This window comes from Ictidomys tridecemlineatus, chromosome 2 (genome assembly GCF_052094955.1).
Source record: "Ictidomys tridecemlineatus isolate mIctTri1 chromosome 2, mIctTri1.hap1, whole genome shotgun sequence".
Taxonomy (NCBI): domain Eukaryota; kingdom Metazoa; phylum Chordata; class Mammalia; order Rodentia; family Sciuridae; genus Ictidomys; species Ictidomys tridecemlineatus.
In genome coordinates this window covers 7273741-7298643 of record NC_135478.1, presented here as the reverse complement: position 1 = coordinate 7298643, position 24903 = coordinate 7273741, and the positions used below count along the sequence as shown (strand labels likewise).

Genomic DNA, 24903 nt, shown 5'->3' with positions numbered 1-24903 from the left:
ATAGATGAAGGGGTTCATCATGGGGGTGACCACAGTGTACATCACTGTCACAATTGTACTTTCCAGTGGAGAATGGGTCCCAGCAGAACCGAGGTAAACCCCAAGGCCTGTTCCAATCTACTGGTAAACAAAGAAACCAAATACATTTTCCTAATGCAGTACAGAAGGGTTGTTTTTAAACCACAGTCAACAGGTGTTTTGACATTAAAACACTAGAGTGTATTTGTGTTAAATTCGTGAACGTGCCAACACAATTCCCTCCAACTTAAAGCATTTGATATTTTTCTGAACATTTAGAGGGATTGACATATGAAAAGAGGAATTGGACTGATTATATAAGACATCAGAAATAATGACATTATTGGTAGATGATATTGTGGACCCTAATGTGAAATGACAAGTATAATAATATGCACTAACAAGAGATCACAGTAAGTCAAATCTGTCAATAGAAAATAGGAAACATAAGGAAAATTTCAATCAATTTTGAACAAAGTGGACAATACTTTCTGCATAATAGGTCCTCAGTGAGAAACTATGTGCTCATGTGTCATATGTCACAGAGCCTATACTTTATAGGAAAGCATGGTGACAAGTTTGGGACTCACTAGGGTATAACTTTCATTGGAAAGAGGGTCTATAATCCAAAGAGTAAGAAAAGGAAACAGAATAGCTGGAAGGGACAACAGAAGCTAAAATTCTTCCAAAGTACAGGGATTCACCCCATAGACAGCACAAACAGGAGACTTCCCCAGTATCATTGTGCTAGAGGCAAAGCCCAGTACCCAGGTTCTCTCCTGTTCTCCTTCTGACTCATCAGCCTCACTAAGGCTTTCTCTTCTTCATGATCTGTCCCCAGGAAGCCCACAGAAGTTTGCACTGAGGCTGAGATCACAGAATTACACTTGAGGGGCAAGTGGGCACGTTTATAGTTTCCGAAATCTCAAAGTTTAAATTCTCAGAGCTTCTCATTAATCATTGCATTGTCTTTCCATCCTCCAAAAAATTCCACTCCCTTTGTGGTACCTTTGTACCCCAAGAAGGCAGAGTGGCAATTTTTCAGCCAATTTTGTGTCTATGGAGGTAACATAAGGTAAGATGGATTTATTTCCTTTGAAGAGAAACTGTTTTAACTTTGGTTTGATTTTAGAGTAACCCGGTTTTCTTTAAGCAAGGTTAATTTTCTATAAGGAACCAATCCCAGGAACAGTCTGTCTGTGCTCTATCTACTCAGAAGGATATTTAGGGACTTAAAGGATCATTTGGTGTTAATAATGTTATGAATGGAATAAAAGGTTTTTTTTCTGTTAATATTCTTCTCAATTTTTAAATTTTTCAAATTGTCAGATAAAATTATATGTGTCTATCACGTATGGCATAATGGTTAGAAGTATTTTATATTTTGAAATGGTGGAATCTAGAAACTTAATATAAGCATTACCTCACACAGTTATTTTCTGTGGCAGTTTGTTTCCACCGTAAGTATATATGATTTTTATTTCTTATTTAAAAACAAAGAATACTTTTTACTTAGACATTTTGGTATAAGGGTCAGCAAACATTGGCTAGCCATCTATTTTATTTTTAGAGTTAAAATTTTTATTGGTGAATATCAATTATACAAAATGGTGGGTTTTGTGGTGCATGTTTGTGCATACAGAAAAACATAAGTTGATCACTTTCGTTTCCGCATCCTCTCCCCTCTCCCCTTGACCTCCTTCCTCTACCCTCTCCATTATCTCTTTTAATTTAAAAGAGTCCATTTATTTATTTACGTTATTTTCCTCCTAGCTTTCATGGATTAAAGAAAACATACAATACTTTTCTGAGACTGACTTATTTTACTCAAAATTCTGGTCTCTATTTCCATCAAATTTTCCTGTAAATGACAATTCAAATTTTCTTTATGGCTGAATAAGATTTCGTGTGTGTGTGTGTGTGTGTGTGTGTGTGTGTGTGTGTGTGTATCCCATTTTCTTTTTCCATTCATCTATTGACAGATCTTTGTAGGCTGATCCCATAACTTGGCTATTGTCAATTGTACTACAATAAACATGAGTATGAATGCAATTCTGAAATATGCTGACATCATTTCCTCTAGATAAATACCAAGGAATTGCATAACTGGATTATATGGTAGATCTATTTTTTTAACTTTTTGAGGAATGTCTGTACTGATTTCCAGTTCTACCAACAGTGAGCAAGTACTCCCCTTCCCCCCACATCCTTGCCAGCATATGTTGTTATTTGTATTTTGGATCCTTTCCATTCTCAAAACTGTGTGGGTCTTCATCACCCCACTTTTTTTTGGTAATGGGGATTTAATCAAGGGATGCTTAACCAGTGAGCCACATCCACAGCCCTTTCTATTTTTATTTTGAGGCAGATTTTCACTAAGTAGCTCAGGCCTTGCTGAGGCTGATTTTGAACTTGCAATCCTCTTGCATCAGCCTTCCGAGAGACTGGGATTAAAAGCATGCACCACCGTGCCCGGCTCATCATCCATTTTAGCAAATCCTACAGTAGTTGTTCTGAACTTTCACTGTGTAGAAATAAGATTTACCTGGAGGGCTTATTAGACACAAAGAGCTTCCTGACCCTGGAGTTTCTGATTGCATAGATTGGGGTGGAGGCCAAGAATACGCACTCTAACAAGCTCCCAGGTGATACTGAGCCTGCTCCTCTGGTGACAATGAGTTGAGATCCATTGTTCTCTGTGTCCCTAGAGCTTGAGTCTAGTTAAAGTTGTCCTGCACTGATGACTTCTGCTGGTCCCCTAATCCCAGGCCTGTTGAGTGCAGTGCTCTCTCAGATGTCCCCATGGAAGCCCCTGCTGCCCTGGCTCTTCCACAAGGTTTTCCCAGAAGATGCAGGGAGGCCTTCCATTCAGGGGATTCCCAGCCTCTCTTGTTAGGTTCAAAGACGCTGTGCCCTGGGACTCTGGAAGCTGGCTTAAACTTTTCAGGACCTTACAAAATCCTCAGAGCACCTCATTCAATTCACTGTTCTAACAGCTCCCTGGTCTTTACTGCTCCCACAGGGTAGAAAGGGAAGCTTTCTGTGGCTTGCTTCTCCCTAAAGACAGCTGTTGGAGGCACATTTGGTTCTCTACTTGTTTGTCTCCTTTCTCGGGTCTGCCCAACCTCTTGCAGTCAACAATCTCCTTCTCCTGGAGACTTAAAGAGATTCTTTATCTGTCTCCAAAACCGTCTCCCAGGGCCCATTAGGCTGCTGCTCTGACTGTGCTCTTCCCTTCACAGAGTTTAATTTCACAGACAGGAGTTTCTCCCTGGGGGCTGTGTTAGTGCCACAGGGGCTCCCTTAGGCTTGCCTCTGAGTGTCCTGCTGGACTGACATGAAGTCATCACTCGTGACTTTGCCACTGCACATTGCAGAGTCAGAAGACTGGCAATGCCCTTCCTCATGGTGGGGGATGGATACACAAGGTCCCTGTAGACCTCAGGGCAAACTACTGTGTCAGAAATGAAGACTTCCTGTGAGTTAGGTGAGGACAGAGTGAGCACAGGGAAAGGGGATTATCAAGTACAGAAACCTCTCAAGACATGAAGCACTAACCAAAGGGATGGATGGAAAGCCCAGGAGGGGATTTCTAAGAGGCCGTCACTAACTGAATAATTACACAATAATAATTTAAGTGGTGCTCACCCCTGTGTTGATGTGAATGGAGACTAATGTGGTCTTTGGGGACTTTCTTTGAGAGTCATGTAAATCAGAGAGCATGAGGGGGTCCTGAGAATGAGAACAGCAGGGTAGGATTTAGGCTGGGATACTCCTGACTTTCCAACACCCGACTCTCCACCAGGAAAATTCTCCTTCTCTGTAAACAATTAATAAATGTTTACTACCACTAGTGGAGACCCATGAAGACCGAATCCATACATTTGACCTTTAAGAAGTGCTCTGTAAGCACCTCTAATCGAGTGTTCCAAGATAACCTGATGCTCTACATCCTCCCTGATATTTCTTTTGCTCTCAGAGCTGTACCTTCCAGTTAACATAAGTAGCTTCGTCACCCATGGACTTTGCCTTATGTCTCTGTGCCCTCCGTTTCTCTCTCTCTGTCTTCAGCACAAACTGCTATCCAAAGCTCCAGGCTCCACTGGGATATCAAACCATCATGTCAGTTTGCTTATTAAACCATCCAGTGATCAATTTTAACCATTTTTATTGAAATGGTCTCTCACTATGTTGCCCAAGCTGCTTTGAAACTCTAGGCTTCAAGCAATCCTCCTACCTCAGCCTCCTGAGTAGGTGTGCACCAGCGTGCCTGGCTATCCACCAATATTTTGTGAGTGAGTTCTGTGGCCTTAAGCACAGTCACTCCATTTTACAACATCAATTTACCAATCTTTTTCATCATCTCAATCAAAACTCTACATCTATTAAAGGTAACCCTTCTTTCATTTCCCCCACCTCTGGTAACTGCTGTTCCACTTCTTATCTCCATGAATTTGAGTATTCCATGTACTCATTGGAGTAGAATCCTATAATATTCGTCTACTGGGTTATCTTAATTTTGACATTTCAAAACCATTCCAAGAAGAGGTGGTGTTAAAAGCTCAGGAAAATATTTTTGAGAGGTTATCACTACAAAATAATTACACACGGTTATTGAATCAAAATGGTGCTCACTGTTGTGTTGGGTGGTCTCAGAATCCATGGAGAGCTTTGGGCTTTCCTCAAGATCCACAAAGTCAGGGAGCTTTATGGGTCCTATAGATGAGAAGAACAAGTTTATGGATAGCTTTCAACTTCTTGTCCTTCTAACTCCCGTCTTGCTAAGCAGGAACTTTATTATTCTATGTACAATTAATCAATTATTTTCTTCCATCAATGGAGACCAATAAAGACCCAATCAATATATTTGACCTCCAAGGTCATAGCACCTTTGGGGGGTTCTTCAAGGTCCTCGATTTCATTGTTACAAAATTAAACATGATTATTTTGTCTTCCCTAAGATATTGCTTTTTAAATTATGGCCATATCTTGGAAAGTAATGCCGTCAATCTGTCGCCCTTGGAATTGTTCTGCCTTGCTGGTTCTCAACTGAGCTTAGTTTACCCAAAATGTTGGTGCCCTACTGTCTTCAATTTCTGTCTCCACCACAGACTTCTCTCCCAAGCTCCAGACTCCAGTGGAATCTCAAACTTACCTCTCCATTTGTCTTATTTTGGTAAAATATGTGTAGCTAATTTATAGCTTTTAAACCATGTTATGGTTTAAAAAGAGATTTTGGGGTATGACGCCCAAAGCATTGGTATCAAGAGCAGAAGTGGATTACATGGAGCTAAAATATTTGTAATCTATGAAGGAAACACTCCAAACAGTGAAGAGAAAACTACAGAATAGAATAAAATATTTGCAAATTATACATCCAATGAAGGTTAATACACCAAATACTCGAGGAAGTGTAACAACTCAACAGTAAGAAAACAGATCATCTGATTAAAAACTGGGAAAAACTCTGCATAGACATTTCTCATGAGAAGATCTACAGATGCACATGGTCCAAATAGGGTGGCTCAGCGTCAGTAAATATTAGGGAAATGAGCATCAAGACCACCTTGAGCCCTCACATCCCTCCGGTCACAATGGCTGTTATAAAAAAGGATAAAGGGGAGTGTTGGCAAGGACATGGAGGAAAGGGAGCCCCCCAAAACTGTTCCTGGGGGTGTGTGTTAGTGCAGCCCTGAGAATGTCAGTGAGGCTGGTATGGAAACCCATATGGAGGCACATTCAAAAAGTAGAAATAGAACTCCACAAGATCCTGCAATCCCAGGACTAGGTGTGTATCCAAAGAAAACGACATCTGCATGTGGAAGACCCCTGCACCCCCTTGTTTACTGACACACTATTCACAGGAGCCAATATTTGTTGACAATCTGAGCACATATCAATGGATCAATAACAAAAATGTGATGCACACACACACACACACACACACACACACACGGAATACTATCCAGGAATGAAAAAGGAAATCCTGTCATTTTGCACAACCCAGATGAACCTGGAGGATATAAGATCAAGTGAAATGAGCCAGGCACAGAAAATCAATAACAGGATTTCACATGTATGTGGAATCTAAAAATGTTGATCTCACAAAAACAAAGATCAGATTAGTGGTTAAACATCTGGGGTGGTTGAGGGTGGTGTTGGGAAATGTTCATTAAAGGAGAGAAGATTGCAATTAATTAGGTGGAAGTGATAGGAGAAACATAATTACAGTCTGGTGACTGTAGTTAGTGATGATATTGCTGTATTTGTGAAAGACTGGATGTAAGCGTTCTCACAACAAAAATGATAATTGGTTAGATCTAGGCATTCTGCTTTGTATATGTGCTTCTGAAACATGTTGAAATACACACAATTTTATTTGACAATTTTTACAAATGAACTTGAAAAATAAGCAGAAAACTTTAAAATAAATGGCTCCTTTCCTCCATAACACTGTGGACCCCAAGAGATCATGAAATCTGCAAAGAGTCTTCACAGATACACATCACAGAGAGATGCTCCTAGGACATGATCCTTGCTGAAATCAATCTTTCCTTAGGGGACACATTATGACTTTTAAATCAAGTCCAAGGAAAAAGTATTTCTCCTTGAGGAACTAAATTCATCAAGGCCTACCAACAGACACAAAATGGACTGTGAATTTCCACAATGCTGTATGCTTTCTCTCTCAAGGAAGATGGATTACCTGTAGAATGGACAGAGTAGCAAACAATTTATTTAATGAGCTCCTCTGAGAATTTGACCCTTGAGATTCGAGGAACTGTAAACATGCCCCTGTGGACCTCACCTGTATTTCTCTGATCCAGCCTCCATGACACCCAAGCAGACTTCCTGGGAACAGATTCTGGAGAAGAGAAAGCTTCTGTAGGGGACATCAGAGAGAGTCAGCGTGTCCTCACGAGGCTGGTGGAGCCAGAAGAGGAAGAGGAAAGAACATGGGTACTGGCCTTTGCCTCTAGAATATGGATACTGGGAAGGTCCCACGTCTTCAGTCTGTGAAGGGGAATCCCTGTTCTTTGATGAAACTCAGAGCCCACTGAGACCTGCCTTTCCCAGCTCCTGTTCTGTCTCCTCCTCTCACCCTTTGAGTCTAGATCCTCTCTCCAATAAGAGTTACTTCCTGGAGAGTCTCCAGTTTTCCCCCACTGGTTCCTATAAGCGGTCTGCTCCTGTTACATTTCCTACATGCAATTGTTTACTCAATAACTACACTCCAAAGGTCGGTTACACCTGAAATAGTGTTGATTTTGTTCCAAAATACATTTTCTTTTTTAATTTTATACCCTGTTTACTTTTAATGAAAACTTGACTTACTGAAAGCTCTTATTAAGTCAACAGGTTTTTTTTTTCTTCTTAAAATTTTTTTTGGTGCAGAAAAATTCTACATAACAGGAGGACTTGTTGTGACATCTCCACACACACACACACACACACACACACACACGCACAGAACATAATTTGATCAGTTCCATTTCTGCCTTTTCCGCTCCTCTTCCTCCTTCCTTGTCTGCTTCATTTACCTGACTGTTCTCACTTCTGTTTTCATGAGATCCTTTCCCATTTTTCTCTCTGGCTCCCACACATGAGAGAAAACATATGACCCTTGGGTTTCTGAGTCAGGCTTAACTTGCTTAACAGGATGCTCTCCAATACATCCATTCTCCTGCAAAAGATATAATCATTTCTGATATTCAACACTCAGTCCAATTGCCTTTCTTATATGACCAGTCCCTTCAAATATTCAGGAAATTGTCAAATGATGTTAGAGCAGACTTCCTTGGCATCTGCAAGAATTTAACACAAACACTCTAGTGCTTTCAAGTAACATCTCTTTTTGGCTGGTTTGAAAATGATCCTTTATTTTATTGAAAATTGTCTTTGTTTTCTTGGTTTATCCACATTTTTTTTGGTTCTATTAGCAGCAGTAATTATTGTTAAATTTTCTCTAATAGCCTTCTGTGTGGTGATTATGATTATAATTTATATCCACTCACCTATTTTTGTGAACAGTTATATTTACAAATATCATTATGGAAAACTGACTTTGATTCCCAGAACTGCTACGAATTGTTCATCATGAGTTGTTTTGTTTTATTTTGTGGTAATGCTGGGGATTGAGCCTGGGGCTTGGAGCATGCTAGCAACCTGCTGCTCTCCCATTGAACCACATCCCCAATACTTAAAAAAATAGGAATGCACCCTATTTAATTGTTATACTCTTGTTTTTAAATTTATGCTCAGAAATGTGAAGTTTGGGAAAGTCCTTTGTGACAAGGTTGAGAGTTTGGACTTGTGTTTTTTGTGCATCCAACATTTGTATCTGTGCAACACCTGCAGTGTGACAGTCATGTAGTCCTTGGGAAGGCAAAGGGTGAGAAAAAGCTGTCACAAGGTCAGGGCCACAAATGAACATGAAATTACCAGGGTAAAGGGACATTAGACCTGGCGCCCCTCCCCACTGCCCCTCACTCCTGCTGTCCATCTCAATGGCCTCCAATCCCTCCCACCCAGCCCACCAGCTGATGGACAGCTGCACACTCTGCTTTCTTGGCCTAGACTGTCTTCTTCTCCTTACTTCCTCTCTGAGCCCCACATTCCTATTTGAAAGAAGGTTCTTATAGTCACTTCCCATAAAAAATTGGTTCTTCGTGATGTTTTTGTTTTTAATAAAATATTTAATAAAATATTCTGATGATCATTTTTTTAATCATAAAAATGTTATCATTTTCAAGACTTACATATGTCTTTAAGATTTTAGATGGTTTGTATAGAACAACCTTGAATCATTGAAATGTAGGTCATTGAATATGTTTTGACAGTTAACTGCAATTTTGACACAATGCATATCACTCACCAGGTGGGCACACGGGCACACACAATCACACACTCCTTGCATGCGATTTCAGTGGCAGGTGCCTATGTTCTCTCCACTCATCTGTGTAGTCCCTGGAGGCATTTTTGTATGAAGGAAGGAGCCATAGGATCTTCATAACTAAAAATTCTCTGTGGAGGCCAAACGAGGTAAGAGACCTACTTACTGTGTTGATAGTGATCACAAGTCTGGGCTTGAGGGCTGCCACAGGTTAAGAGGGATATTGATGACACATTTATCATGAAGTAAACTGTGAAATCTCACATTTATAAAATGCTTTCTGTATGCCCCAGAAACTGTAGCAGAAAAATGATAATCCTTATCTTACTGAATTTTCTTCTTCAGCCACACTACTTAGTGCACATTTTCAATCCCTCCTGGAGAGGTGAAGTAATTTCAGCTAAGAGAGTTTAAAACCCTTTCTCAAGATCACACATATTATAAGCAGGTGAACTCAAACTCTTTTCCAAAGTGTTTGATTCAAGAAGCCGATTTTTTTTAAAAAAATATTTTTTAGCTATAGATGAATGCAATATCTTTATTTTGTTTACTCATTTTTATGTGGTGCTGAGGATCGAACCCAGTGCCTCACATGTGCGAGGTAAGTACTCTGACCACTGAGCCACAACCCCATTCCTCAAGAAGCCAATTTGTAAATCACAACTCTTCTATACCTTGTGGGGGGTTATCCAAAGTGTTTATCCTAGAGGAGGATTTTAAAAATGATCAGTAATAATTATATAAGTCACAACTTTGATTTATTGGAATTATACCATGAAAGAAAGCATTTTTGCATTCCATAATCAAAGAAGTGATGATAGTATTATATTTAAAAAGAATATAAATAAGGTACTGAGAACCAACTCATATTCCTAGAAAGTCTCAAGCCATATAAAAAGAGTGGATCTGAAAATTAATGTTCAATCCATATTATGGAGATAATAGAATGAACAGCATGGGATAATTAAGGCAATGGTCTAAAATGTCCTCATTTATTTTGGATGAGACTTATTGCAGAAGAAAATTACTTATGTTGATTAATTCAAAGAGTAGAGCTAAAATGATTGAGTGGATGATATAAGAGAGTTCTCTGCTAAATTGAATAAAGGCAGAACAATTATACACGTTTAACTTGGAAATGGGGTACCACTTGTTCCATCAATCACAAACATGGGCAGAACTCTGTAGGGTAAAGAACGTCCATCCAAGAATAATATTGTAAAGTGGTACCTACCAGAGATCCCAGGTGAGTGGTCTTTGAACGTTGCTTTTCCCCCTCCTCTATTACTCAGAAGATACAATAGCTACATGGAAGCAGAGAACCACACAGCCGTATCCCACTTCCTCCTCCTGGGCCTCTCAGAGGACCCAGACCTGCAGTCCACCCTGTTTGGACCGTTTCTGTCCATGTACCTGGTCACAGTGCTTGGGAACCTGCTCATCATCCTGGCTGTCAGCTCTGACCCCCACCTCCACACCCCCATGTACTTCTTCCTCTCCAACCTGTCCTTGGCTGACATCAGCTTCATCTCCACCACGGTCCCCAAGATGCTGGTGAACATCCAGGCACACAGCAAAGACATCTTCTACCGAGAATGCCTCTCTCAAATGTACTTTTATAATATTTTTCTTGGAGTGGATAAGTTTTTAGTGACTCTGATGGCCTTCGACCGCTTTGTGGCCATCTGTCACCCCCTAAACTACACTGTCATCATGAACCCCCGGCTCTGTGTCCTCCTGGTGCTGCTGTCTTGGCTCATCATGTTCTGGATCGCCCTGATTCAGAATCTATTGATGAAACGACTGACCTTCTCCATGGGCACTGAAATCCCACATTTCTTCTGTGAACTGGCTCAGCTTCTCAAGGTGGCCGGCTCTGATGCCCTCATCAATAACATCTTTACTTATGTGGCATGTGCCCTGCTGGGTGTGTTTCCTATGACTGGGATCCTCTTCTCCTACTCTCAGATTGTCTCTTCCTTATTGAGGATGTCCTCCATTGCTAGCAAGTACAAAGCCTTCTCCACCTGTGGGTCCCACCTCTGTGTGGTCTCCTTGTTCTATGGAACAGGAGTTGGGGTTTACCTCAGTTCTTCTGTGACCCACTCTTCCCAGGCAAGCTCCGTTGCCTCCGTGATGTACACTGTGGTCACCCCCATGCTGAACCCCTTCATCTACAGCCTGAGGAACAGGGATGTGAAGGGGGCCCTGGGGAGACTCCTCAGCAGAGCAGCCTCTTGTCTCTGTGGGATCACTGAGTTCTGAACGTAGATCCTCAGAACCAAGGGGAAGTTTCGAGCCCATGTCAGATGATGTGATTTTCAGTGTCCTCCCTAAAACACACACTCTAGTCCTTCCAGAGTGGGAAAGGCTTTTGTGTATATAGTATTTTATTTGTTTATCTTCAATAACTCCTTTAGAAATTCCTTTAAAATATTTCTTTTGTGTACATGATCCTTGAGGGTAAATTTTTTGGTAAGTTTGCTTATAAGTATCCCACATATTTCTAATTTCTACCACTGAGCTACATCCTTAGCCCTTCTTAATTTTCATTTTGAGGTAGGGTCTTGCTAAGGTGTAGCAGTCCTCAAACTTGCAATCCTCCTGCATCAGCCACTAGTGTAGCTGGGATTACAGGATTGTACCTCTTCTCACAGACCTAACTGGATGTTTAAAGCACTTAATGTGTCAAGGCTGACATGATTTCCTCAAAAATTATCCTCTTCATGATTTTCAATGTTCTAGCCACAAAAATAATGGATATTTGCTGTGGTGTATATGTTAATTACCCTGATTTGATGATTCTGCAATGTGTACTTGTATCAAAATATCCATCACATTTGGCCCCTAAATATGCACAACTAAGGGTCTATTAAAATAAAGTACTGTTTTAAAATTATCTTCTTGAATGTTAATATTGTTCACCTTAACTTGATTGTGTTCTTGTTTTCCTTGGTGGAAATGGAATGATAATTATACCAGCATCATGGCCAATTGGTTACCATATGAAAACCGTGCTTGTTGCTTTTAGACATGTAACTTCATTTATTCTTCCAAACATTTCTTTGAAATATTTCAATTGCCTCATTTCTGAGCAGGAGAGACTGTGCAATTAAGATTGATTATAACCTTTCAGTGTCCTTAGTTTTCATAAAAACATTGATTGGATTTTTGACATAACAGAATATACCTTGAACGTGGTTTGGCCATTTGGTTCATGGTGATAGCCAAAAGGAAGTCTCAGATATGAATACATCCATTTTGACTCCTGATGTTTTCTTTCTTTCCTTGTTCCTTCTTTCCTTTCTTGGTTTCTGTCTTTTCTCCCTCATTGCCTCCTTCCTCCTTTTGGACTGTTTCACTGGTTAAAGTTAATTTGAACCTTTTCTTCTTGTGGCTGAGTTATATTCTACTATATGTATATACAGAAGTTGCTCATTTATTCACCCATTGGTGTACACTTGGGTAATGTCCATCTGTTACATGTTTTAAATAATACTGCTATCAGCCCGCATGTACATTTATTTGTTTAACCATTTGTTTTTTTTTTCAATCCTTTGGAGAATATTCCTAGGAGTGAGATGACAGGATCCTGGGATATTTACAGTCGTATTTTTGAGAACTCACCAAAATGTTTTTAAGAGTGGCTGACATATTTTACATTCACTACAATATCTCAGGTTATAACATCAGGTTGCCAATATTTTTTTCCTAAAAATAAAGGGAGAGAAAGTTTCATCAAATCAGAGTAAATATCAGTAGAGGAGATGATGTCAATTGAGGAGGATGAAGAAAGGATGGGGAAAGGGAAGAACAGTGGAATGATTCTGACCCAACTTTTGTATGTGCAAGCATGGGTGTGGCATGGCGAGTCCTAGACCTGGGAACATCCACAGGTCACTAATTAAAAAGAAAAAAAAACAACAAGTATAAATGGATTGAAGAGGTGGAGTAGAGGCAGGGGAGTTGGGGGGCACTGAATTGGAGTGGGTTGTATTCATGCTTTTGTGATTCGATTAGGGTGTATCATTGTGTTTATATAACTAATAAGAATAGGATCACAATGATAATACTGCTTTATATTATCATTCTAATATTAAAATTAAACATAGGTAATGCTCATTTGTGTGTGTGTGGTGCTTTGAATTGAACCCAGGGCCTTACGCATGCGAGGCAAGCATGCTACCAACTGAGCTGTATTGCCCAATGCTCACATTTAAAAAAAAATGATGATTTCCAAAACATGATTACTCTTTATACGTAGTTATTACAATTTCTTCTGTAAAGCAAACACTGTCTGATGAAAACTAATAAAGGTTCTGTTTTGACAATAATGAAAAAATTATGATCATAGCCTCCTAGTGGCTGAGAAGTGGAGTATCGCTGTGCCTCTGATGTGAATTTCTCTGTGACCGATGGAGCACCTTTGCTTGTTGGAGACTGGTGGTCTTCCAAGGAGAAATAGCTTTTCAATCTTTTGCTATTCTGTAATTATGTAACTCATATTTTTGTTTTTGACTTGAATATATTTTGGATACTTGCCCCTTTTCGGTGTGTGTTTTGACAGCACTTGCCCCATTCTGTATGTTTTCTTTCCACTTTTTTTTTCATCAGGATTTGCAATATATTTTGTGAAGTTATTTCTCCTTTCTCCCAGAGATTTCATGTTCTTTACCAAGCCACCTAAGTCACCTCCTTGCAGCTTCTGCTACTCACCATTTCATTCTGTGCCTGCAAGTCCGCCTTATTAAGAGTCCACCTATGTGTGAGTTCATGCAGTGTTTGCCTTTCTATGTTTGACTCTTTTTCTAAACATGAAGTCCTCCAAGTTCCATGTTGTAGTAAAGCATGGAACTTCTGTTTTACTTTTTTGTGGATTCCACTGTGTATATAGACCACGTATTCTTTTTCTGATCATCTGATGATGAGCATTTGGGTTGATTTCATGTCTTGGATATTGTGAGTAATGGTGGGGCTGGGCATGTGTCTTGACATACTGATTCCATATCATTTGTATATAAATGCATTGGTGATGTTGTTGGATCATATGGTAATTCTATTTTTAATTTCTTGATGAATCTTCATACTGTTTCCCCTAATGGCTGTACTAATTTACTTTTCTGCCAATGGTGCTCAGTGAGTCCTCACCAACACCAGCTATTTTTGGTCTTCATAATGAGTAGCAATTCTAACTGGTGCAAGATGACTTCTCATTGTGGTTTTGTTGCATTACTTGGATGTTATCAATACTGAACATTTTTAAACAGCAGTTTTCCAATTTGTGTCTTCTTTATTATTGCATTGTAGTTATATATAATAGTGGAGTTCATTATAACACATTGACAAATACATAAAGCTCAGTTTGCTCCATTTTAACCTCCAGTGTGTTTTCTTTCTCTCACTTGCTCCTGTGTGTCTTGGTTTATTATTGCATTATAATTATATGTAATAATGGGTTCATTTGATGTGTTCATAAATGGAGGCTGTCTTTTTATATTTCATTTGCTTAACATATTACTGTTCCTAGTATGTTAATAGTTTAGTCTTTTAAATATCATACTAAAAATCTCTGTGATTTATATACCACTGTGGACAGTATTAGAATATTCTGAATTTGACTGTTTTACTCGTGAGTTTTATACACTTTCATATGTTTTTGTTTTACTCATTGTGGGCTCTTGTTCAGCTTGAATAACTCTCTTGAGCATTTCTTAAGGGACATCTGGTGATGATGAACTCCTTGACTCCTGTTTTGGGGTAAAGTCTCCTCCACTTCTGAAAGCCTGCTTTGTTGGCTAGAAGACCCCTAACTGGAAGGCACAACATATACAAAAATTAACTAAAAAATGTTCAATAGTTTTAGTGTAATGGTTAAAATCCTAAAAATTCTTAGAAGAAAGCAGAGTAATGTCTTCATTATCTTAGATTCTGCAATGGATTTTTACATCCTACACCAAAAAAATGAGAAATAAAGCAAAAAATAGTTATGTTGGAACTTATCAAAATCAGACTCTCTATGCCTCAAAAGTCATCAAAAAGAAAAGCATATTAGGAGCATAAAATGAAGAAACAGAGAAGAATGGAAATGTACAAAGATGCAAAACATAAGTCTATAAACATAACCACAGTTCAATTTGTGGTTAATTGATTTTGACAATTTGACATTAACACGCAGTGGGAAGAGATCATCTCTCCAGTCAGTTGTGCTAGGAATATTGGATTTCCATATGAGAAGAAGTACATCAGACTGTATGTCACACTATACATGCACACAAATCAAAATGAATGAAAGACATATGAAACTCTTAAAGTACTAAAAGGATTTATAGGATAAAGCTACATGATGCATTTGGGTAATGATTGTTTTATATAAGCAAACATTTTGACAGCAGAAGCAAAAATAATAAAATGAGGTTGCATCCCATCGAGCAATTTCCACAGAGCAAAAGAATCGACCCAGAGAGTGAAAACACAGTCTGCAGAATGGGAGAATATACTTGGAGATCATAACTAGATAAGAGATAAACAGAGAAAATAGGCAGAAATCAAACAACTCAATAGTGAGAAAACAAACAGCTTCTTTAAAAATGGGCTAAGGACCTGAATGGACATTTCTCAGAAGAAGACGTACATGCACACAGGAAGGTTTGGTCAATTCCGTCCCCGGTTCTTCCCTTTTCCAGCCCCGCCTGCCACTCCCTCACTGAATTTTACCTTTATGTATATCTATACTGCATTAATTTTAGGTGAAACTATTAAATAAATTAAAAATAAAACAGAAACCAATAGGTAGAGGAAAGGGAACAAAGGAAGGAATGAGAGGGGGGAAAAGAGAAGTACTGAGGACTGAATTGGGGGAAATCAGAGCTCATGCTTGTATGACGGTGTCCAAAAAAGTGCTAAAATTCATAAGAATGAAAGACCCAGAATTCCCCAAGCAATTCTGAGCAAAATGAGCAATGTTGGAGGTATCCCAATACCTGATTTCAAATTACATCGCAAGACTATCATGACAAAAGCAGCCAGGTCCTGGCCTACGAATATACACGCAGACCAAGGGAAGAGAAGACAGAAACAAACCCAGACAGACAAAGTCATCTGACCTTGACAAAGGCAAACAAAAGAGCCCTTGTAACAAAAGATGCTGGGAAAACTGGAAATCCGTACATAGAAGAATGAAACCGGATCCCTATCTCTCACCTGCATAAAAGTCAACTCAGAATGAATGGGAGATCTAGGAGTTAGACTAGAGACTTTGCAACTCCTAGAAGAAAACACAGGCTCAGTGCTCCAACATATGGGTTCATTAGAACCCTAAAAGAAATAATACCAACAATTAATAAACAGGATGTCATCAAATGAAAAAGCTTTTACACAGCAAGGGAAATAATTAAGAATGTGAAGAGAGAATCTTCAGAATGAGAGAAAATCTTTGCTACTCTACTACGTAATCTCACTCCTGTTAAAATGGCAATCACTAAGAATGCAAATAGCAATAGTCACTGGTTTGGAGGTAAGGAGAAAGGAACACTTGCACACTGTTGGTAGGAATATAAATTTTGCACAGCCACTGTAGAAATGACTACAGAGATTCAAAAAAAAAAAACTATGAATGGAACCACCATAGGACACAGCTATACCACATCTTGGAATTTATTTAAAAGAATTAAAATAAACCAATAAAAAATTCAAAAGAACTAAAATCAGCATATACAGTGATATGTACAGTGCAATAATTCATGGTAACCAAGTTATGAAATCATGTAGGTGTCTGTCCGTGGATAAATGGATAAAGAAAATGTAATGTAGGTGCATGATGGAGTTTTATTCAGTCATAAAGAGGAATGAGATAGAGCCATTTTAAGGGACTTGAATGGAACTGAAGAGCATCATGTTAAGTGAAATATGCCAGATTTGGAAAGTCAAGGATTATATGTTTTTCAATCATATATAGAAGCTAGGGAGGGAAAAAAAGTGGAAGGGAGCTCTTTTGGAAATGGGAGGGGTTGAGAAAAGGGATTAGTGGGAAGAGGAAGTTAAGGCAAGAGGAGGTACTGCGGAATGAAGTCTATGAAATCTACATTGTAAATGATAATGATAGCCTAAAAGACCAAAAACCGCACGACCATTTTTAATAGAGGTAAATGCATTTGACGAAATTCACATGCATAAGGATGTAAACCCCCCAAAATGAGATACAGAAGGAATGCACCTCAAAGCAAGAAATGCAATATAGAGGAACCGTAGTAAGTAATACATATTTGAACAGGAGGAGGTGAAAGCTTTTTCTGTCATTTCTAGACCAATACATGGATACCCACACTTGCCACCACCACTGAACACACCTCCAAAAGGAAGTAAAGACAAAGAAAGAAAATCCATTAAAATTCGGGGGGAGGGATGATAAATTATCCTGTGTGCAGATGACAAGATTTTATGTGCAGAAAGCTCAAGAGATCCACTGAAAGAATGAATATATGAATCCAGTCAAGTTACAGAATACAAGGCTAATATCCACCAATTGGTAGCATTTCTATACAGTAGCAGTAAAGTGCCTGGAAAGAAACCAAGAAAAAAATAACTATAAAATAATAAGTACAAATGGTCTCTAGGAAAGGGGAAAGATCTCTGTCTTGAAAAGCATAAAACATGGATGAAAAACACGGAAGTGAAAAACTAAATAGAGAAATGCTATGTTCTTGGATTAGAAGAATTAATATTGTTAAAGTGTCCCTAATATCTAAAGTGATTTGCAAGTTTAATGCAATCCCCATCAAAATCCAGATTATATTTTTCAATTCCATAGAAAAATATTTAAATGCTCTTAAAAATCACAATCACTAAAGCAACCTGGGGCCAAAGGAATGAAATTGGAAGTCTAATCACATCACTTGATTTCAACACATAATACAAAGCCTTGGTAACTTTTAAAATGTAGTATGCTACTGAATAAAAATAGATGCACGGACCAATGGAACAGAGCAGAGGACCCAGAAACAAATCCAGCCATTTAAGGCCAACTGATTATTGATAAAGGTGCTTAGAGTACACAATGAAAACAGAACAGTATTCAAAAGCTGGTGCTGGGAAAACTGGATCTCACAGGAAGAAGAACAAATCTAGACTTGTATACTATAGAGAAAACATCAAACCAAGTGGAGTGAAAACCTGAATTTAAGAACTGAAAGCACAAAGCTCCTACAATAAAACAGGGGGAAGGCTTTGTGGTATCCGTTTGTCCTGAGTTTTAAAACATGACCTGAAAAGCAGAGGCCACAAAAGTGAAAGGAGACCAGTGGGACTATAACAAAATGAAAACTGCAACACCCCCAAAGGAAATCAACAGATCAAGGAGATGACTTAGAGAATGTGAGGGGTCCTTTGCAAATCATGAATCTGATAAAGGGTTAATATCCCAAATCTATAAGAAATGAAAGCAACTCAATGGCTAGAAAACAAACAACCCAATTTAAAAATAGAAAAAGACCTCAGTGGACTTTGCTTAAAAGAAGACACGAAAATGCCAATATCACCAGGCATCCAGGCAATGCAAATCAAAACCAGTATGAGACAGCTGTGCCTCACACCTGTGACAATGGCTTCAGCAAAGGGTGGAAGATAACTGTTGATGGAGATGTGGAGAAAAGGAAAGCCCTGCAGGATGTTGGTGGGGTTATAAATCAGTACAACCAACAACCAAAGTAGCTAGGAACGCAGAGGTCCCTCAGAAAGTTAAACACAGAATTGCTGAATGATGCAGCAACCTCACCATGGGATATTTGTCCACTGGACATAAATTTAAACATGTCAAAAACACATGTGCTTTCCCATGTTTACTGAGGCACAATTCATGATATCCAAGATTGGGAATCAACCTAAGAGTCCATCTATGTATACATACAGGATGAAGAATATGTGCTGTGTGTGTGCAGACAGACAGACAGACACACACACACACACAGACACATATAGGAGGGTATCTCTCTCTCTCTCTCTCTCTCTCTCACACACACACACACACACACACACACGATGGTGTTTAGGCATAAAAAAGAAAATCCTGTCATTTATGAGAACGTGGATGAATCTGGAGGATATTATATTAAGAAAGATAAACCAGGGACAGGTAGGTCACTACTCATGGAATTTTAAAAACTTGACCTCAGTACAAAACTAGAGCAGTTGAGGGTGGTGTTGGGGGAGAAATACTGGTCACAGGAGACAAAAGTCCAGTTAGACAGGAAGACTAAGCTCAAGAGAAGTGCTCTTGTGTGGTGACTCTTGCGAATGATTTGTGTTCTTGAAAAATTCGGAGTGGATATTAAATGACTCACCACAAAATGACACCAATATGAGGTAATGTATATGTTAATTTCTTAGATTTAACTGTTTTTCAGTGTGTGATGCTTCTAAACAGAAGGTCATACACAATAAACACCATCCTGTCCATTAAAAATTATGAAATTTAAAACAACAAAAATAATTAAGAAAAAGGAAAGGATGGAATTCTTTCCACTCATAACATTGTGGACCCCAACGATCCACTCAATCTCCAAAGACAAGTTAAGGGAGATGTCATAGGAAGTTCCTAGGATTGTGTCCTTGTAGAAATTCCTCCTTCCTTAGGGGATACCTTGTGACTTTCAAACCTGACCAAAATCAGTGAGTTTGTCCTTGGAGGAAATCATTTCTTAACTGATTGGGCATAGTTAACACAAAATTGACTAAAATTTTCCATTCTGCTATCTCCTTCATACTCCAAGGGAGCAGAATTATTTGGATCTGGAGAGACAATAGAACAATCTAGTTAATTAGGAGCTCTGAGAATTGCACACTTGAGAGGACAGAAACCTCAAACATGGCCCTGTTGGCCTTCACCTGTGATTCTCAGATGCAGCCTCCTTGAAAACCCAAGTGGGCTTCCCTGGGAGAGAGAGGGTGGAGAAGAGAAAGCATCAGTCTTAGCCCTCAGAGCTGGTGGGTCACAGTGAGGCTGGGGGGCAAGGAGGTGGCATGGGGAGGACCTGGATCCTGGGCTCTGCTCCAGAATCAGGATACTGGGATGTCCCAGACTTACCTACTCCTTGAAGCTGTAGTCTCTGCACCTTGAAAAAATTGCAGCCATTACCTGAGCTATTTTATCACAAAACATACCTACCCAAGAGCAGAAAGAGCAAGAACACTCTCACACATGCATTGTGTTTGAGTTTAATTGCGCTACAGTATTATTTTCTCCTCCTATCTATGTGGTCCACATTCTTATTCCTCACGTTGGAAGAGTTCACCAGGCAGGCACTCTCTGAAAGTAGGAGCCATGAGGATCTCCATTAATTGGGAATGCTGTACAGTGATCCTAAGGTAATAACTATTATATTTTGGGGGGGTGTGTATTTATATTTTTAAATTTTGTTGCATTTTAATTAATTAATTAATTAATTTTTGTTTTCGGGGACACTTAACCACTGAGCCACACCTCCAGCCCTTGTATTTTTTTATTTTGAGAAAGGGTCTCACTAAGCTGCTCAGGGCCTTGCTAAGCTGCTGGGGCTGGCTTCGAACCTGTGATCCTCCTGCCTCAGCTGCCTGAACTACTGGCATGACAGGTGTGTGCCACTGTGCCCAGCAGATTTGTTATATTTATGATGATCATAATTTTATCCTGATTGCTGCCTGACTTAAGGGGATGTTGCTAAATGATATCCATGCAGGAAAAATGTATTGTGATGTTAAGAACAGAAGTTCACACTTAAGTGTTCATCAAATGTCTCAGGAACCACAATAGAACAATTATATCATCATGTCATTACATTTCTTTATTGGTCCTATCATATAGGAAATATTTATTACAACTACTGGAGAGATAAAGCATTCATAACTAATAGAATTTAGATGACTTTCTCAAGGTCATACATAATAAGATGGGTAGGCAAAAATCTACTCCAGGAAGTCCAAATCAAGAACTCAAGAATTTTGCAGATCAAGCTCTATTCTGCTTGTTGGGAGAGCTACTTATCCAAAACAATTATCATAAAGTAGAATAATAAAAATAATAACGACAGGTATCACTTATTCTGAATTCCACTGTATAGGAATTTTTAAATTTAAAAACAAGTAATAATAATAATAATAATAATATCTCTAGTTTAAAATAGGTAGTGACTTAGCAATCACACTATTAGGAATTACTAAGTCATAGAATAAATGTTGTTATTACTTCTAAGTCCATGCTTTATTATTGTTATAGAGCTATTTCAATTAAGGAAATGTGGGGATTATCAAGGAAAATATGAAATTTGTTCAAATATTCTGGATGGGTCATAACAAAACAAAATTATCTCATTTTAAGTTATTTCATTTTAAATTTTAAAAAGGGAATTAAAATAGGTGAGTAGACATAAAATGAGAGATTTCTGCTGAATTAAAGAAAGTATGGGTTGTTATAGACATGCAAAAGTGAAGTGAGTTACCATTTAGCCACATGAATCACTATGGGAAGGAATCCGGCATGCCAAAGGACACCCGCCTGAGGGTGACATTGTGAAGGGAGGATTACTTGATATCCAGTTGTATTGTTTTTATTTGATTGACTTTTTAACTTTGCTTGTTTGTTTTTAACTTTTGTTGATTTCTCAAGGGGAATAGACAGCTTCATGGAAGTGGAGAACCACACAGTTCTATCACAGTTCCTCCTCCTGGGACTGTCAGAGGATCCAGACCTGCAGCCCATCCTGTTTGGCCTCTTCCTGTGCATGTACCTGGTCACGGTGCTTGGGAACCTGCTCATCATCCTGGCCATCTTCTGTGACTCCCACCTCCACACCCCCATGTACTTCTTCCTCTCCAACCTGTCCTTTGTGGACATCTGTTTCACCTCCACCACGGTCCCCAAGATGCTGGTGAACATCCAGGCACAGAGGAAAGACATCTCTTACACAGAGTGCCTCACTCAGGTGTATTTTTTTATGTTTTTTGCTGGAATGGATAATTTCCTACTGACTGTGATGGCCTATGACCGCTTTGTGGCCATCTGCCACCCCCTGAACTACACGGTCATCATGAACCCTCACTTCTGTGTCTTCCTGGTGCTGCTGTGTTGGCTCACCATCTTCTGCAGTTCCCTGCTTCACATTCTACTGATGAAGAGGCTGAGCTTCTCTGTAGGCACTGAAATCCCACATTTCTTCTGTGAATTGGCACAGGTTCTCAAGGTGGCCAGCTCTGACACCCTCATCAATAACATCGTCTTGCTTGTAGCAACAGCACTCCTCTGCGTGGTTCCCGTCACTGGGATCCTCTTCTCCTACTCTCAGATCGTCTCCTCCTTACTGAAGATGTCCTCCTCTGTGGGCAAGTCTAAGGCATTCTCCACCTGTGGGTCCCACCTCTGTGTGGTCACCTTGTTCTATGGAACGGCACTTGGGGTTTACCTCAGTTCTGCTGTGACCCATTCTTCCAAGAGCACAGTCATTTCAGTGATGTACACTGTGGTCACCCCCATGCTGAACCCCTTCATCTACAGCCTGAGGAACAAGGATGTGAAGGGGGCCTTGGGGAGACTCCTCAGCAGAGCAGCCTCTGGTCCTTGAGGGACATTGATCTCAGAACTAGGTGGATGCTTGGGTCTCTGAGGCAAAGACTGTGAGTTTACATAGCATGACTCCTTTCTCCCCTGAAAAACACGCTTCTTCCTATTTCCATTCCAGAAACACCTTTGACTTTGCTTGTATAAAAGTTTGAATGGGTTTCTCCTCAACCACTTCATCAGTGCATCCTTTGTAAGTTTTCTCCCCCCAGATGTCTTTAATCTATGGGGTCCTTAATCTAAGGATGCCTTCTACTTGGGTCAGTTTTTGTCCTGAGCATTCTAATCTGATATTTAAAGCCCTTATCATGGCACATGCTGACACTCATTGCCCCCACATTTTCCTTTTGAATGTGAAGCTTCTTCACCTTAAAGTGCTTAACCTCTTCTTCCTGAAGGAACTGGTATGAAGTCATACACGTCAAAGGAAAACGATTATCATTTCACGACCGTGGTTGTCACTTGACCTGTGTGACTTTATTCATTCTGAAAAGATTTCTTTGAGACATTTTCTGTCTTTCACATAGTTTCTGAATGAAAGAGACTTGGATTAGAATGGGGTATGATGGGACCCTGAAACTGAGTACAGACTACTGACTTTGTTGTGCTACCTTTTGTAACAACAGTGATTAGATTTTGGACAAGGAACCTGGAATCTGGGAATCTTTGAAAGCTGCCTGGGTCCTGAATCATGATGATAAAATGCCTAGGAGAACGCTGAGACATTGCTTCATTCTTTGTGATACCCCATTGTTTCCCTTCTTCCATATTTCCTTCCTTCCCACATTGCTTCCTTTCTTCATTCCTTTTGGCCGTTTTACCGATTAATATTAATTATCTCTTCTTCCTTTTCACGACTAATATTTCAGTGTAAATATGCACCACAATGTTTATCCATGTATCCAATGATGACCATTGGGATAAATTCCTTGGTTCATTTCTTAAGAATAGGGATCCCATGGATAGCATGCATACTTATTTGTTTGAATACACGTAAGTGCTGCATAATGACATTTCAGATAATGACAGACCCCATATATGTATGATGGTGGTCCCATTGCATGATATCACCCCAAAGTTTTGTATCCATCTGAGTTTTTTTGAGAACACCTGATGTTTGTACAAAAGATAAATGTCCTTATAATGTCTTTCTCAGATCTATCCTCATTGTTAAGTTAAGCCATACGTGATTCTATTGTTTTTAAATAATTTGGTCACTATATATACAAGTAGGACCATGGGGTCACATGATAATTGAGTATTTAACTTTTTGAGGAATTCTCAAACTATTTTTAATATTACCTGGTACATTTTATATTCTAATGTTTAAAGATCCAGATTTCATTATATCCTTGCCCACACCTGTTATTTTCATCCTATAAACCAAATAGCTCCCAATGTGTTCTCAACTGCTGTCTCATTCTACCTTCAATTTCCATTTCCCTGTCATGTATTAGCATCTCTCTAGAAGTTTGTTGGAAGTTTAAATATTGTCAGTGGAAAAACTTCTTTTCAAGTCTTCTCATTTGGTAATTATATAGTTTGTGCTTGTGTTTCTGACCTATAATTTTTTTCTGGACACTTGATCTGGATAAGTGTTTTATGATTTTTCCCCATTGTTTTTTGGGGGAATTTCAATATCCATCTTTTGATATATGATAAATAAAACCAGACAAAAATAATGGGTTTTTGAGTACAAATATCAATAGTCATGATCTATATAATATTTATACAATATGTTGCACAGAAAATTGTACCATGTTTTCTACTGCAATTTAAAAAAATATAAAACACTGTTGAGAGGAACTAAACAACCCTTAAACAGGAGATTTGATGAGAAATAAGGGCATATATATATTATAGGTATAGAATATTGCCTAGCCTTTGGTAATAACAAATGGTAACTTATTTTAGTATTTACAAATAAAATTCTTTTGTATGTTTAATGTTTTTTATTAGAATACTATAGTTACACATCATAGTGAATTTTATTCCAACATACAGGCATGGAATATAAATAGCTCCCATTCAGTTCCCAGTACTTCCTTTTCGATCCACTCCCCCCTCTCCCTCTTCCACTTCCTCTACTCCTGGTCTTTCTTCTCTTTATTCATTGTTTTCTGAATTGGTGCTTCATAGATAAACATAAAGGTTGAATTCAATGTGATGTATTCATCTGTATATATATATATATATATATATATATATATATATATATATATATATATATATACATACATACACATATGTATGCACACACGCACACACACACACACACACACACACACACAGCATAACATGGTCAATTTTATTCCACTTCCTCCCTTTTCCCATCCTTCCTCTCTCCCTCTCAAAGCCCTTCCTCTACTCCACTGATCTTTCTATTTTTATGGGATTCCCCTTTTTTCTT

General features: G+C 38.9%; 2 protein-coding genes across 2 annotated transcripts; both read left to right on the top strand.

Moving 5' to 3' along the window:
- Positions 1-10032: 10032 nt before the first annotated feature.
- On the top strand, positions 10033-11826 carry LOC101971990 (olfactory receptor 7D4). The gene has a single exon (XM_005342113.2). It carries the CDS (start codon positions 10220-10222, stop codon positions 11174-11176), a length of 957 nt encoding a protein of 318 aa, XP_005342170.2. The 5' UTR covers positions 10033-10219; the 3' UTR covers positions 11177-11826.
- Positions 11827-21375: 9549 nt separating this feature from the next.
- Positions 21376-24067, top strand: LOC101972282 (olfactory receptor 7D4). Its single transcript, XM_005342114.3, has one exon. The coding sequence runs from the start codon at positions 21562-21564 to the stop codon at positions 22495-22497; it is 936 nt and encodes a 311-aa protein (XP_005342171.2). The 5' UTR covers positions 21376-21561; the 3' UTR covers positions 22498-24067.
- The last annotated feature ends 836 nt before the right edge of the window (positions 24068-24903 follow it).

What these genes read in the sequence shown, in the direction of transcription:
- LOC101971990 (XM_005342113.2), top strand. Translation starts at nt 10,220, where the DNA reads ATGGAAGCAGAGAACCACACAGCCGTATCCCACTTCCTCCTCCTGGGC.
- LOC101972282 (XM_005342114.3), top strand. Translation starts at nt 21,562, where the DNA reads ATGGAAGTGGAGAACCACACAGTTCTATCACAGTTCCTCCTCCTGGGA.